At 23.8% G+C, this 15,810-nt stretch overlaps 1 protein-coding gene across 3 annotated transcripts; it reads right to left on the bottom strand.

Annotated features, from left to right (window-relative positions):
* Positions 1 to 4,903: 4,903 nt before the first annotated feature.
* On the bottom strand, positions 4,904 to 15,657 carry LOC132929049 (kinesin light chain). Of its 3 annotated transcripts, none has more exons than XM_060994094.1 (12): positions 15,422 to 15,657; positions 14,847 to 14,947; positions 13,663 to 13,856; positions 12,830 to 13,051; positions 12,666 to 12,759; positions 12,302 to 12,536; positions 12,117 to 12,204; positions 11,882 to 12,052; positions 10,196 to 10,400; positions 7,014 to 7,240; positions 6,302 to 6,460; positions 4,904 to 5,134 (listed from the first exon to the last, which is right to left on the bottom strand). In XM_060994094.1, exons 3-12 carry the CDS (start codon positions 13,849 to 13,851, stop codon positions 5,105 to 5,107), a joined length of 1,620 nt encoding a protein of 539 aa, XP_060850077.1. In that variant the 5' UTR covers positions 13,852 to 13,856; positions 14,847 to 14,947; positions 15,422 to 15,657; the 3' UTR covers positions 4,904 to 5,104. The 3 variants fall into 3 exon arrangements, with proteins under 3 accessions (XP_060850077.1, XP_060850074.1, XP_060850075.1); XM_060994091.1 differs by lacking the exon at positions 4,904 to 5,134 and adding an exon at positions 5,530 to 5,966; XM_060994092.1 differs by lacking the exon at positions 4,904 to 5,134 and adding an exon at positions 5,530 to 5,966 and having other exon boundaries at positions 15,427 to 15,657.
* Positions 15,658 to 15,810: the final 153 nt, after the last annotated feature.

Raw genomic sequence — 15,810 nt, 5'->3', positions numbered from 1 at the left:
GCGCCTATGGATATGCAAATGGTATTGCCACCCCCCCCCCCCGTAAATATATTCTGAATCCACGCCTGGGATTTAGTGCGATAAAAAGTTTTTAATAATAATATTTATGCTAAAAAAAAAAAAGTAGGCAAGTGGATACCGCTTTGCTGTGCATTAGAATAGATGTCAAGTTGGTCACTATAATGGATATGTTAAATTTGAATGCAATTATCTCTTATCATTGCATACGAAAAACGATTCTGAATGGACATGATTTGTCAGTCTAAGATATATTACAATATTATATATTGTATATAATTAAATATATAAATATTATTAAATTGTAATATATTTTTTTTTTTTGATACCAGTACCCAATTTATTTTTCAAGTAGGATTTAGGACGGGTTGCATAATTCCTTACGGCAAGGTTAAAAATCGAATATTTCAAACGCTTATATAGGTATAACTAACATAACAATTAATGAAATATTTTGAAAAGAAAATTATGTGTAAAGAAAATGTCAAACTCGAGAACTGGTGAAAGTTTCAAGTTTCTACGACTTATACTTTTTGAATAACAACAAATATCTTATATCGTTTTAGCCGTTTTAGGAAATATCGTTATTTTACGGCGATTTCGTAAAAGCTTAAATTTCATATACACTCATAAAATTGTTTCTATATTGACACTGGAGTTTTTTTTTACAGTTATTTGAAGGAAAACTTAAAGAGAACCTTGTATTGAGTTTTTTAACAGTAGGTATAAATCCCAAAACTTTTATTATGAATTTTCAATTTCAAATTCCTTGCACATTTTCGCGATTTTAACATATTTTGTAAACATTTGAATTTTAAACGCTATTATAAACAAAAATTGTGACTACATAACAATTTTTAATTTTTTTTTTACTGTGATAAGTATACTTACAACTTATAATAAATCTTGTATTAAATTTTAATGATTTTTTGGAATGCCAAATTTTTTTTATCGACATTTCAAAAAAAAAACTTAGAAAAATCAAAAAATTTCAATTATCTATAAATAGCCTAAAAAAAGTCACAATATTCTTAAAATTCAATCGTAAATAGATAATATAAACATTTGGTAAAAATTTTTCCGCTATTTTTTTAGGGTTTTTCCCGGTGGTTTTTAAAACAACTGGAAATTTTTACTTTTGACCCCTCAAAGTACCAACTAAAATCAATTTCCTTTTTAAAGAGGGGCTGAAGTCAAAAATCAAAGCACTATTACTACTCCAAAACGTGATGACAGACACAAAAATAAAAATAAAACTACCTGAAGGAAAATATTTTTAAACATCGGCCTCACACCTTGGAAGAACTCAAAGAGCGAATTAGGGAGGAAATTGGCGCTATACCATTTCGACTATACTAGTCGAAATGTGTCAAAATGCAGCCGAAAGCTTCAAAAATCGCATTCATCACCTGATCTGCTGGCGCCCGTCATCTTTCTGATGCAATTTTAAAAACTTGATACATAAAACGGCATGATGTAGGTACTGAAGAAAATTAAATAAATATAATTTCTGAAAGCTACGTAGTTTTTTTTAATAGCGTTTCAAAAATGCACTGTCTATTTCGCCCCACCCTGTATATCCTTTGGACAGATGAAAGAAAATTTATCAATAATGGCGTTATAAATAAACAAAATAAACGTTTTTGGGCAATTAATAATCCACATTGGCCACTTAAAACTAATTTCCAAACAGTATGGGGAACAAATGTGTGTTGTGGAATATTAGGAGATTCCATAATAATAGGGGCCTTACTTTTATAACGGAACTCTAAATGGAAGAAGATATTTGAATTTTCTATCTAATCATTTACCACCAATGTTGGAAAATGTACCATTAAATATTTGGAAAAACTTGTTTTTTCAACAAGATGATGCTTCAGCACATAATAGTATTGTTGTTAGACAATTCAAGGCAATACCTTAACGATAAGTTTGGAGATAATTGGATGGGAACAAATAGGGCATAGGCCGATGCCGCCGATAGCTTGACTGCAGCGCATTCACCAGATTTGACACCACTTGATTTTTTTTCTTTTGGGTCATTTAAAAACTGTAGTTTATGTTAAAATAAACCCACCAATTAACCTTCGGCATTTAAAACAAAATATCACCGAAGCATGCACAAGACTGACCTAGGAACAAATAACGGCAGCTTCTCAAGACGAAATCAAGCGCCGCTTACAATCATGTTTACTTAACAACGGGGGAAACTTTGACCAATTTATAAGGTGATTTGTATTATTTGTAATAATATGTATAAAAATAAATTAAACTACTTAAATCTAAACCTAATTATAAAAATAAAATGTTTAACTTTATTTAAATAACCTCTAAACGCATGCCCTTCTATTTATCTTGCTTTCAAACAAAAATATAATAGTAAAATGATAAATTACAAAACATTGAAAAATTTTTATCTGTTTAAACTTAGGTTACAATAATGTATGTTTTTTTTTGATTTATGTGTCTGTCATCACGTTTTGGAGTAGAAATAATGCTTTGAGTTTTGACTTCAGCCCCTCTTTGAACGAGCATAACCACTTTTTGACAAAATCGGTTTTTTTATTTTGCTTTAACTCAAAAATGAATCATTATAAATAGATTCTTGAAATTTTCTCCAAATGTTTATATTAGCGTTATCTATTTACGATGAAATTTTCAAAATATTTTATTTTTAGAAAATTAAAATTTTAGATTTTTCTAAATATTTTTTCTTGAAATGCCGATAAAAAAAAAGTATGGCCTTTCAAAAATTCTTTAAAATTTAATACAAGGTTTATTATATATTGTACTTATCGTAGTAAAAAATAAAAAAAATAAAAAATCGTTACTCACAATTTTTTGTTTATAAGCATTTAAAGTTCAAATGTTTACGAAATATATCAAAATCGCGAAAATGTGCAAGGAATTTTTAAGTTTAAAATTCGTAAAATTTTTGTGATTTATACCTAAGGTTAAAAAACCCAATACAAGATTTATTTATAAGTTTTCTTTCAAGTACAGTCAAAAAAAATTCTAGCGTCAATATACAAAAATTTTTATGAGAGTATGAAATTTAATTTTTTACCTGGACTGACAACTCATTTCCGTTCAGAATCGTCTTTCGTATACAATAATACCTGTCATTGCATTCATAATTAACACATCCATTATAGTGTCCTACTCTCCATCTCATCTATACAGCAGAGCGATACCCACTTGCCCACCCTTTTATTATATTTTAAATTTTAATCTATGATCATAAACATTAGAAATATTTTTCTTTGAAGTTCACATCAGATATTATATTCTATGATTCAACTTATTTATTTATTTATAAATCAAAATATTCAAAATTATATACTGAATAAAAACACTTCAGTATTTTATTTTATGATGCATGCAATCTTATTTATTTATTATTTTTTTTTTTGACATTTTATAAAATAATATATGATGATTATAAATAAAAATGTAGACAAAAATAATAAAATATATAACTAATTGTATGTATATTACAGACATTTGAAATTATTTTGATCTGAAAAAATAGTGTAGTATTATTAGTATAAATATTTAATAATAGTAGTGGGTAGGTCAGCATTGATTTCTTCATACAATCATACTTTTGCCAATTCATTAATAGTTATTTAATATTATAATAATGCATTTTATGACTAAGTTTTTGATTTTAATATTGTTATTGTTAAACAGATATATATTTTATTATATAAATAAATAAATAAAAAATATATATACTATGATCAATTAACATTTTAATAATTATTTAAGATTTGTCTTTTTATCTTGTGGTATTAAAAAAGTTGTTTATTAATACATTTTTCAAATTAATTTTTAACCATTTTACTAGTATAATTAATTTTTAGTAAAAATCGAATTAAAATATAAGGGGTTATGGGTACATAAGCATATTATAATAATTAAATAAGAACAAAAATAAAAATATAAATAAATTATATAAAATATGAATATAATTAATATACGATGTTAAAAATAATAAAATGTATACTACTAATCAATTGATCATACTTTAATACTGAAATGATAACAATTGTTAAAAATTAATAGATATTTTATTAATAAAATAGTAAATTCTATAAATGTGATTTTATATTATGCACCAATTTAATACTTTAATTATCAGTTAAATATAAAGATTTATATAAAAAAAAATATATACCTATTTAATTTTTTAATAACCTAAAACCTCACAAGGAATGAATAAGTGTAAAGTAATTGTAAACTCATAATAGCATTATATTAATATAATAATATATCAGAAGCTACAATAAATATAATATTAATATAAAATCTAGAATAAGTCAAATATTTTTTTTCATTTTAATAAATAAATTACTCATGAATATAAACACTCATTATTAAAAGATATTTATTAAATTATACTTTTTGTAGTATTTTATAATTTATCTCACTTAATTATAAAGTTATAACATTTAATTATTATATATTAAAAATAATATACATTATTTTGTTTAGAAAAATTTTATACAATGAGTAGAGAATAAAAAAGTTCTTTATTATATGTTTCAATTTGAATTGATCAAAACAAAAAACAATAGGTATTTTTATAAAAGAAGTTAATAAATATTCTGTAATTATGAGTGTCTTATTTTAAATGAACTTTCCTGTTTAAATACTGCAGTACCTATGAGTAATTTTATTTTTTATAGTGTATTCTATTCTTTACCTTTAATAATTTTAAGTATAAACGGAAATGTATTACTTATATATATAATAAATGTGTACATTATCTGTCATATATATTTTGAAAGTGTAAGAATTTTGTTAATCATAACATTTTAATCTAAGTTGACTTTCTTAGAATAATCATAAATATGTTTTAATTAATTAGCCAAGTCAAGAATATTTATCTATAATGTTATAGCCACCTACTTTTGCTGTGTAATTATTTATTTTATTGCACATATAAATTATAAATACAAAATAGTTTAAAAATGGACCATTCCGTGTTTTTGTCATTTAGGAGATGAATAACTTGATTGCCGAAGCAGTGCAAGTATATGCTGTGGATAAGCGAGTAGATAATATTTAATGTGTTTAAACTCTACTTCTGTTGACCATCTGTTCCAGATTTCTGTAAAAATAAACACAATTTTTTTGAACATAGATACTTTTTTTATCCTATGGTTACAAATGTATTATAATTTTATCTATTTAAAATAATGTGTAATATAGGCTGAAGTAAAATTGCAAAAAAATAAAATTAAAATAATATGACACACACATACATACAATGTATATATATTATGTTATAAGGCAGAAGAAGATTTGTTTAACATTTATTCCCAGAAATAGTTGTTAAGTGCAAAATAAAGTGCAAATTTTGTAAGAATGTGTGTTTTTGAAAATAAATGTTGTTTTTAATTATTACTAAGTATATGCAATAATTTGTGTTTCTAATGTGTTCCTAATCAGATATCAATACAAATAATAAGGACAAAATAAATAATAATAATAAAATAATAAAACTAAGAAATACAATTTTTAATTATTCAATACTACAATAAGTAATTAAAATTAAATAGTTTACTAAAAAAATTAAACCAATTTTGATTTATTATCCATATTAACTCAACTTGTAATAATTAATTAAAATTTATAATAATTCAAAATTGTATCAAATCAAAGACAATTACAAAAAAAAAAAAAATAATAATAATAATAATAATAATAATAAATAATAATTATAATTATAATAAATATATGATGTTAAAAATAATAAATAAATAAAATAATAAACAATAAAATTAAATGTATTTTTATTAGTATAAAATAATGTCCCACAGCCACAGCCTCGATAATTTCTCTCCAGATACATTTAATCAGGTAGAAGAGGAGTTGTTCAGCCCTAGAGCACTGAATAGTTTTGTTTTCAAGCCGCTTTGTTTGCCCAACTCAGCCCCGCTCTGTCATAACAAATATAACCGACATTCTTAAACTTTTTCTCTTCTCACTCAGTATTTATTCTCTAGAACCCTTAAGTCTTTACAGGGTATCATTCGTTTATAGAAGATTAACAACTATTGAAAAGCATATATTCTAAAATGTGTTAATGAAATAAAATGCTAGCTAGAAATCTATTTTAAAACTTAATACATAGAAATAAAATATATATAAAAGAACAAAAAAAGATTAAAAATTAGCAATAATTCTCATAGTTAATATGTGACATGCATTAAATGTTATTCAAATTAAGAGCAAATTTAAATACAAACAATAAAAAAAAATTGTAATTACAAACCTCATCTAATTTTGTTCCGGTAGAACTGGTATCATACTCCAGTGATTCCCTAGAACCAATCAAACGACTTGATCGATTTCTCCTGTCATTACTATTTACACTACTAGTTGATCCACTAAGAATTTGTGCAACTTTGGCTTGTTTTACTATATCAAAAGCCTATGAAGATAAATCAAATTAACAGTACATAAATATATATATATATGTATAGTGTATACATAATAAACTAAAATTAACAATGTTTATTTATGATTAAATTTAAACAATAGATTATTCAGTTACTATAAAATTGATTGTAAAATAACTTTTTTTATTTTTTATGAATAAATTTATATTATTTTTACTTTTTTCTCTTTAAATATCTGTTTTGTAATGATGAAGAGTGGGTTTAACGAGTCCAACTGGCAATAACATATTATTGAATAACAAGAATAGATAAAATACAAATGATAAGTAAAGGAACTGCCAAATGCCAGCATAATAAGACAAATTTAAATTTTTTTAAGAAATGCTTGTAAGTTGTTAACCTTAAGCGACATAAAGATGATTAGGAAGTATGTAAAAGATAAATAACATAAATCAAGCATAACAACTTGGAAAAAAACCATAATTTTACATATACAAACAATTACACTTCACCATATTAGTATCGTGTGATACATCATGTAATTTAATTAAACTTAAAAACTTGAAAATTTTCTCTCTTGTATACCTCTTTTCTGGAACGTAATGCACAATCTTCAAGAGTTTCTGCAGCTTCATATTTTCCTTGTCTTCTATATAATGCTCCTAGATTTTTAAGTGTGGTAGTAACTGTTGGTGAATCTACTTTAGCAGCTTTATGCCAACCACCATATTCTGTATATGGTACTGCACCTGTACTTTTGTTTTTATTTTCTTCACGTTCTTCAGCCACTTGCCATATTGGTTTATTATCGCCTGTAACATTATATTACTTATCCATTTAAAAAAAAAAATATCTACTGAGGCATTTTAAAAATATTTTTATTGTGAAGAAAAACAACTAACATAATGAATTTATCTTAACTGAATGTTATTAGTTAAATTACTAATTTTAATCCATAGAAATTTATAATGATGTTATACATAGAATTATTTTTTTAATTATAATATTACACACAGAATTCAGATTCTATAGTTCAACTACTTATTATTGAATAAAAATTTAAAAACTGAAGCAAGTTATTTTTTGTTTAATGCATCAAGAATTCCAAAACTAAAATTTGGTGTTATATATTTTTATATTAAAAAAAAAAAAAAAATTATAGATTATTAGCGCAATTTTTGCCAGTTCATGACATTAACATATATTTCATTAGATTAGATTATAGTTCATTTTAGTGCAATAAAATCGAAACATTTTATTTAAAAATTAATCATGTCAAGTATTTTTTTTTAACAAATGCCGTTTATGCACCAAATAGAGACATAAATAATTTAATTATGTCTTATATAAATAGAATAAATTTAATTATTAAAAACAAATCATATTTTATACACCCAAGACTGAAAATATAACATAATAAATAATAATAATGTCAATGAAAACTTTTGATAAATCATATATATTTTATGTAGTAGTGTAATACATATTTTATGTTGTATAAATAAATTACACATTTTAAGATGGTGTTCCAACACAAATTTATAACTAATTTATATTTTTTAATTTTTATTATAAAGTAAATTGATCTCTTGTCAAACTTAAAAGTATGAATATCTAAGGCACCTTAAAAGCTTTTACTAACATTTTAATTTTAAAGCAAACAATGGACATTTTAAAAATCTAAGTATTCTTAATAATTTTATTACCTTAAGTCTGATAATAGGTTAATACACTCTAATAATAAAACTAACCAACATAAAAATTAGATCTGCTGAATGCTTATTTGTTAAGTTTAAATGTTGAAAATGGGTCAGGGAGAAAATAAATCGACATCCTCATTACTACTTATAGTAAATATTGTATGCAAGAAATGTTATCATCCGAAAAAGAGTTAACTTTAAATTAAAAAACCATGAATAATTTTAACAAATTTTTATTATGATAACCTGAATTACGAATTAGATTAATTCCATATTTTGTATCATATTTATAATGAATTTTAAATTAAATTTAGTCATAAAACATTTATAAATAAATAATATAAAAGCTAAATACCAAATAATAAAAATAAATTGCAAGAAACATGCAATATAATTGAATGACTATTATCTATTTATAAAAAATAAATTTTTAAAACAAACTAATCTAATAGGCAAACTTAAAAATGTATAATAAAACTTAAATAGATACCAAAATACTCAAAATATTCAATAATAATAATAATGATAATGGGTAATTAATTAACAATTTATTAAAAGTATAAATAGTATGAATAGAGTAATCTTATACATATTTACAAAACAATTATTACTTTTCTTTTATAAATATATGTTGCCATATTTTTATATTGATATTAATCAATAGTATTTTATTTTTATGTATGTACAATGCACATATATATTGTTGATTGATGGAAGATATCCAATATTATTTTTTAAATATTATAATGTGAATTCAATATTTTTAAAATAAAAAAATATTAATAAAACTATTAGGAATATTTTTAAAAAAGAAAACTTTATGGTTATCAATGGGAAAAATTAATTAATCAAAAGAACCTATCTGAAATTTAAATATTTACCACTTTTTTCATAGCCATAAACTATGAATTGTATAAATCAGTTAAAACTATTTCAGTAATTTATGTACCATATAGTTAAATAAAAATAAAATTTATGTTTGTGTTGAGCTCATGATGTTATATAAAACAAAGCATATGAAAGTTAACATTATAAAAAGTCTTAATATCATCAAAAAGTATTAGAAAAATCAATTAATAAGATTATATTAAAAATATTAACTGTAAATAATATAAAGTCAGTCATAATAATTCTATACTAATAATTTAGCCTTAAATTAATAAGATTCTAACTTTTTATAGTAATCACTGCATAAAATACATTTTTAGCATTAGTTTAATTTTATAAAATCTCTTACAAATATAGTGAAAAAATATATAAAACATAAAATTGGAATATTATTTATAAAAAATGAAATTTTATGACAATTAATAATAATGGAAATAAAGTACTATTGATTATATTTTAATGAAATAATTAACATATTAAATAATAAAAAATACTTATACCCTAAGAGATTGAATATCTTTGGTTATAATATTAGTAAAGAGATTCAATGTCATAACAAAAAATAAAATAAATTTATATAATAAAATAATACAATGTATTTGAACAATTAAAAATATGATTTAAGCACCATGCATTGCAAACTAAAATTTGAATATTTAATATATACTATAGCCAAACAATAATAAAACAGATCAATATAAATACGAAAAAAAAAAATTATAAAAACAAGATTGTAATATCAGCTAATATATCTTTTAGGAAACTACTTTTACTTAATTTTATACCATAAAGTATTTGTATTATAATATATATATGTATCAGTTCTTATAACCATATGTAGTTATAGGAATGTATGTAATCTACCCTGTAACCTTTCTTATTCTTATAATTTAACAATTAATAGTAAAGTTTTATGCTTTGGAATTATTATTATTAGCCATTGATGCCCATTCCTTTTCGTCACCTAATAAAAAAAAATGTAAACAGTACGTTTACCTCTCTTGTTTAAAAACTTTAAAGGGTTGATAATTTACATGCATTTAAAAATTGAATGATGTTTTTTTTTTAATTGTTAGCACAGATACATACATTTTTAGCATTAAAATAATATAAAATATCGGTTTAATGATAAATGTAATTATTTAAATTTTTAGAGATCTCTAGAAATAAGTAACTTACCATCAATTGTTCCAAACTCTCTTTCGTGAGCTCTAGTTAACACCTGTTTGTACAGTATTTCAGCTTCTTTATATTTTCCTTGTTTTAAATAACAGGAAGCTAAATTATTTTTAGTTTTAGCTACATTAGGATCATCTGGTCCTAGCTTCTTTTCGTATATTTCCAATGCTCGTTGATAATATCGTTCTACTTCTTCATATTTACCCTGTAAGTTAAATTAACTGTTAATTTTTCTTAACCTTTTGTAGTATTATAATTATTCAATTAAATTTTGTATCAATAAAAAAAGTGAATACATTAAGTATCATACTGAATAAGCCAAAATCCACTATAAGCGATTTAATAACAAGCTAACCTAACTTTATTAGAAAGAATTTTTTCTCCTTCAGTACTAAATAATGTATCTTTCAATAGACAATTGTGTACCTAGTTCATAAATGCAACTATACCAATATTTTTGAGAGTGCACAAAAAGCAAAAAGCTCATAGATAGTTAGCAATATAATAGATACTTATTTTTCTTTAAACAAAATATTTTAATTAATGAGAATATTTATTCAAAATAGACAAATGTTAATAGTAAAAGTGGTGCACAAGTCTTCTGTACACTCCTTCCACTTCTCTTAATAACGCTTATAACCTAGTTTCTGCAAATCTATTTTCAAAAAATTAATTTTTGATTCTCTCCCTGACATCAAGCACAGTTTAATCTAAAAACATCATTTAAATTTCCCTTGAAATACTGATTTTTTTAATTGACTATTTTCTTTACAGTCTTTATTCCCACTTCAATATCTAGTCAATTGGTCCTAATGGTACCTAGGTGATTTTTTATACAAACTTTGTGAAATTGTAGCTGAACTTCTGTGGCTTATATCTAGGTATTCAATTGATTAAATTATTTTAAAACTTTATTCTAAAACCAGATGATCCTGATAATGTCACAAATTATTGTCAGATTACTATTTTACCTCACTTATTCAAAGAATTTTAGACACTTATCCACAATTTAAATTGTGTATGTATGATAATATATCATATTATTATTGATGAACAACATTTAAATTCAATTATAAACTTAGGCTTTATTACTTTAACACAAACTGGTCCCTTTTAAGCAAATCTAAAGCATTTGTTATAATGTTCAAAATTCTTAAATTTATTAATTGTGTATCTACTGATTTCATTCCAACTACTTGAAGTTTTTTTTTGTTATATAAAAACCCTTTGTGTATAGCAGTTTTTTTGGGACCCACCATAAAACTAATAGCATAATCCAAAATTTGCAAAGAATTTCCTTTATCATACTTCCTATTGACATTGTCCTCATATAATTTAAGTCTGCATAAAAACACTGATAGTTAACAAACCCCCCCCCCCTCTTAACAAAATCTAGATGCACAAATCATTAAAATAGTGTCAATAGCTAACATAAATACTTAAAAATACATTAAACTAAATTGAACGCATAAGGCATAAAATATTTGGAGTTACAAACAATGAATTCTAAGAAAGTACAAGGAATTATGCAGAATTTTATGGAGAAGTCTAAAAAATAACATGGATGTTTAGATAATAAATCTCAACCAAAAGTCTGGTAAATACTAATTTAGTAAGTGGTTTATCTTTAAAATATTAATATTGAAATGTATAAAACTACTATAAAATTAATACAAGATAAATTACCTGGTTTTGACAAAGCAGTGCTAAGTTGTTCAATTGTTTAGCTACATCTGGATGTCCTTTACCTAGGACTGCTTCTCTGATTTCCAAAGCTCTTTTACACAATGGTTCAGCGTCTTTATATTTACCTCGTTTCCCATAAAGTACTGCTAAATTGTTTAATGTTGCTGCAACCTAAGATATTAATACATATAATATATTAAAGTATAATACTATAAAATTATATATATAATATTACTGCAGGATGATTTTCTCCAAGAGTCTTTTCACGTATTGCCAAGGCATCATTCAGTAAATTAGCAGCATCTTTATACTTGTTTTGATCTCTAAAAATTAAAAATTCATATGTAATATATAACATTGTGTTAAAGATAAAATATTAAATTGTATTTTCAAAATAAAAAATTGAGACATTAAAATTACCTATAAACAAGAGCTAAAATATTCAACATAGTAGCTACATCAGGGTGATCGTGGCCTGATGTTTTTTCTAAATCCTCCAAAGCTTGCTTACATAATGGGACAGCAACTTCATATCTTCCTTGTGACGCATACTGAATTACTAAATTATGTAATGTCCTTAAACGTGCTGGAATCTCATAACCAGCTCCAGCATTCACTTGTTGGGCAAACTGTGATGGTGGTGTTGGTGATAATGCTAATACAATTAAAAATAATTATTACAACATAAAAACTGCTAAGAATTTTTCTGAATCAGTTTTAAGTTGTACAGTAATAAATGTATTATAAATTATACTAAGAAACTTTACTATTTCATACAACTTACTATTTCTTTCTTCGTTTTCATCATCAGGGAATAAATCAACAACTGGATCATCATTTTTAGACTTTTCTAGTTTGTTTTCAGTCTGATCTTCGGTCTGAAAATAACTCATAAATACATTCAATAGTCTAAAATCTAAAATGTGATTTATACGAAATAATTAATACCTTATCAGCATCAAATTTACTGATAGATGCCATAAACTCTAAATGTTTATTTTGTTCATCTAATAATGCAACAGCCTGTTCAGAAGCTTGTAATTTTTGTTGTGTGTTAGCTAATTCATCTCTTAACCATGCATTTTCTTGACAAAGTCTACGAACCTGGGTTCGTAATTTTTGTTTTTCTGCTTCAACATTTTGAAGATGGGAAGCCAAAGCTAACATAACCTAATCAGATATTTATTTTGTTATACTTAATTAAATTTTTTAACAAAATTATTTTTGATAAACAAAAAACAGAATTGATGCAACACTATAAACAATATATATAATGATACTAAAAAAAAGTAATAATATTATGTACAATTTTAAATAAGGCTATAACTTATGAGCGTTGTTATACAAAAATAAAATATAGTCTATTTGTTTAAAAAGTGTTTAATTATAGTAAAATTAATAATTATTATTTAATACTGCTACAACAGTAGTCAGTAATAGTTATGTTATTTTATATCTTCATTACTTAATTTAGTTTCAATAATTATATTTATAAATAGAAGAATTGGGCATCGGTTTTTGATAATAATAATAATAAGAGATTATGGATAAAAAGTTATTTTATATTAAAATTAATTAAAAAAATTCAATTTTTAAATAAGGTTATGCGAAGAATCAGAGGCTTCAATTTCTTCTACGTTCTACTATTATTATTTTTAATTTTTACTTAAAAAATAAATATAATTTATACAGTTTATTATAAAAGGTATTTTAAGGTATTAAGATTGGGAAGCAATGTAGGTACTTTTAAGTTTATGATAAAAAAAAATAAAACTTCTAACCTGAGCTTCTCCAAGACCTAATTCTGTCATATCTAAAGTTTTTTGAAGCATTGACTGTTTTTCTTCTGGTTGCATTGTATTTTGACCAGAAGGGTTATTAGATGCCATTAACTCGTTTTTCAAGGCTTCCAATCCTTGAGCAACAGTCTTTATACCAACCATCATTTCTTCTTGTGACATCACAGTCATGGTAACTGAAAATAAATTCTTGTAATATATTGTAAAATATGATAATGCCTGATAATTTGACTATAGAAAAAATGCTCAACAGTTAGGTATATTTATTACAGAAAACAAATACTTTACACATTTGTAACGGCTAACCGTCATTTAACATTAATTATACATGCTGAATAATGGTAATTGACACCATGTACTTTGGAATTCAATGAACTATAGGTTAATAAATTGATCAGTGATAGAATTTAAATAATAGTTTTTGGTCAGCATCACTTAAAAGTAATACTTCATAGGTATGTATGTGCAAATTGTATATCAATATTTAAATTTTCAAAAATTTTTTTTTTTATAACCTATTTTTTCCATAACAGGGACAAGTGCCTATAAATAATTATAATCAGCAGTGAATGCATGAAAGCAAGTACAACAGCTTCTTTAGAGTGGTATAGCTTCAAATAAAACAGCTTACTACCAATACCAGTATACAAAATTAAAACCAATAAATAGTTCTATTCTAAATGGAAAATTGTCAAATAAATCTTTGGTAAAATATTCAGACATTTTAAAAATTGAGATTGGACTGTAGAAACCAATATTCTAAATAAGGTAAGGAGAGCTAAGGCTCCTTAGTTACGCCAATGCCAAAGAGGTATAAGCAATCACGAATATTAAAAAAAAAGAAGCCAGATACCATATGACAACTTATTTTTAAAACCCAAAAGACCTTTATATTTTTATCAATTTTCGCTAAATAATGTATAAAATGTTTAGCATTTTACATTTTTACAGAAGTAATGAACAATGCATCAAAAACATGGATAGTAGTATAGGACCAAGTTATCCAGCTTTTAAAATTAAAGATATCTTTATACTATAGATCGAAGAATAAATATTATTAACCAAACATAGCTTGTATAGTTAATACTTAAAATTACAAACTAAACATTTTTGTTTAATATATCTATTTATGATTATTACTTAATACTTATTTACAAATCAATTACCTTATTATTGTTAACTTTTAATTAGAAAATATAAATAATCTTTGTCAACAATATTTCGTATTTATAAACTGTTTCACGTTCTTTGCATTTATATATCCATTCTAAAAAAATACAATGTTTATTATTTTATAGTCAATAATAAATTAATACTTATATAGTTATATAGCAATACATTTAGTTACCTAACATTAAGTATTTGTTAATATCAGTTTTTAAATGTACATTCAATGAATTAAATCATAAATCATAAAAATTACAAACTAATTTATACGACATGATCACATTTATATAATTTATATAATTTTACTATGGGAGATAAAGCAATAATCATCATAAAAGTTTAATTTTTTTTAATGGTCATATTTACAACATTGTTAACTACCAGGTAAACTATAAATACCATTGAAGGAAATTATTTGTTGGGTAAAAGTAGTAAAAAAAGTAACCAATTGAAGGTATTTAAACATTTAATTAGAAAAATTAAAAATACATATCCTAATGGGCAATGGAATAACGAAAAGAATATTATTGATTAAAATAAAATGTTTCTAATATGAAATGTGAAGTAGGTTTACCTTACTCGAATATTTTACACCAAAGTCGCCACATCTAAAAGTACACCCAACTATTAGAGAGTAATTATTATGACATACGGGTAATTACACATTTGTAGCTTAAAGATTTTACAAACAATAAAATACAAATTAACATTTACAGGTGAATGAATTCAGAAAAAAACCTTTCACATATCATGTATATTATTGAAAAATGAATTGGAATAAAATAAAAATGTTGGATGGTTTTGGTTTATAGACTGTGGTATAGGTATATTATTATGTATAATATGACATCACAATACCCTACTTAGGGTTGTTCTTATCAGCAACTACGCAACTATCGATTATTGTTAACTAAACTCATTAAATAAGAAAGGATAAAAAAAAAAGGAACTCATGTATGTGAA

The sequence above is a fragment of the Rhopalosiphum padi genome, chromosome 4, assembly GCF_020882245.1.
Source record: "Rhopalosiphum padi isolate XX-2018 chromosome 4, ASM2088224v1, whole genome shotgun sequence".
Classification (NCBI taxonomy): Eukaryota; Metazoa; Arthropoda; class Insecta; order Hemiptera; family Aphididae; genus Rhopalosiphum; species Rhopalosiphum padi.
Note: the sequence above shows the minus strand (reverse complement) of the source record. Positions and strands in the feature narration are given on the sequence as shown.

What these genes read in the sequence shown, in the direction of transcription:
- LOC132929049 (XM_060994091.1), bottom strand. Translation starts at nt 13,851, where the DNA reads ATGACTGTGATGTCACAAGAAGAAATGATGGTTGGTATAAAGACTGTT. An exon ending in GTAAATTTGATGCTGATAAG is followed by an intron (nt 12,760 to 12,829) that starts GTATTAATTATT and finishes AGTTATTTTCAG; the next exon opens with ACCGAAGATCAGACTGAAAA. An exon ending in ATTTTAGCTCTTGTTTATAG is followed by an intron (nt 12,205 to 12,301) that starts GTAATTTTAATG and finishes TTTAATTTTTAG; the next exon opens with AGATCAAAACAAGTATAAAG.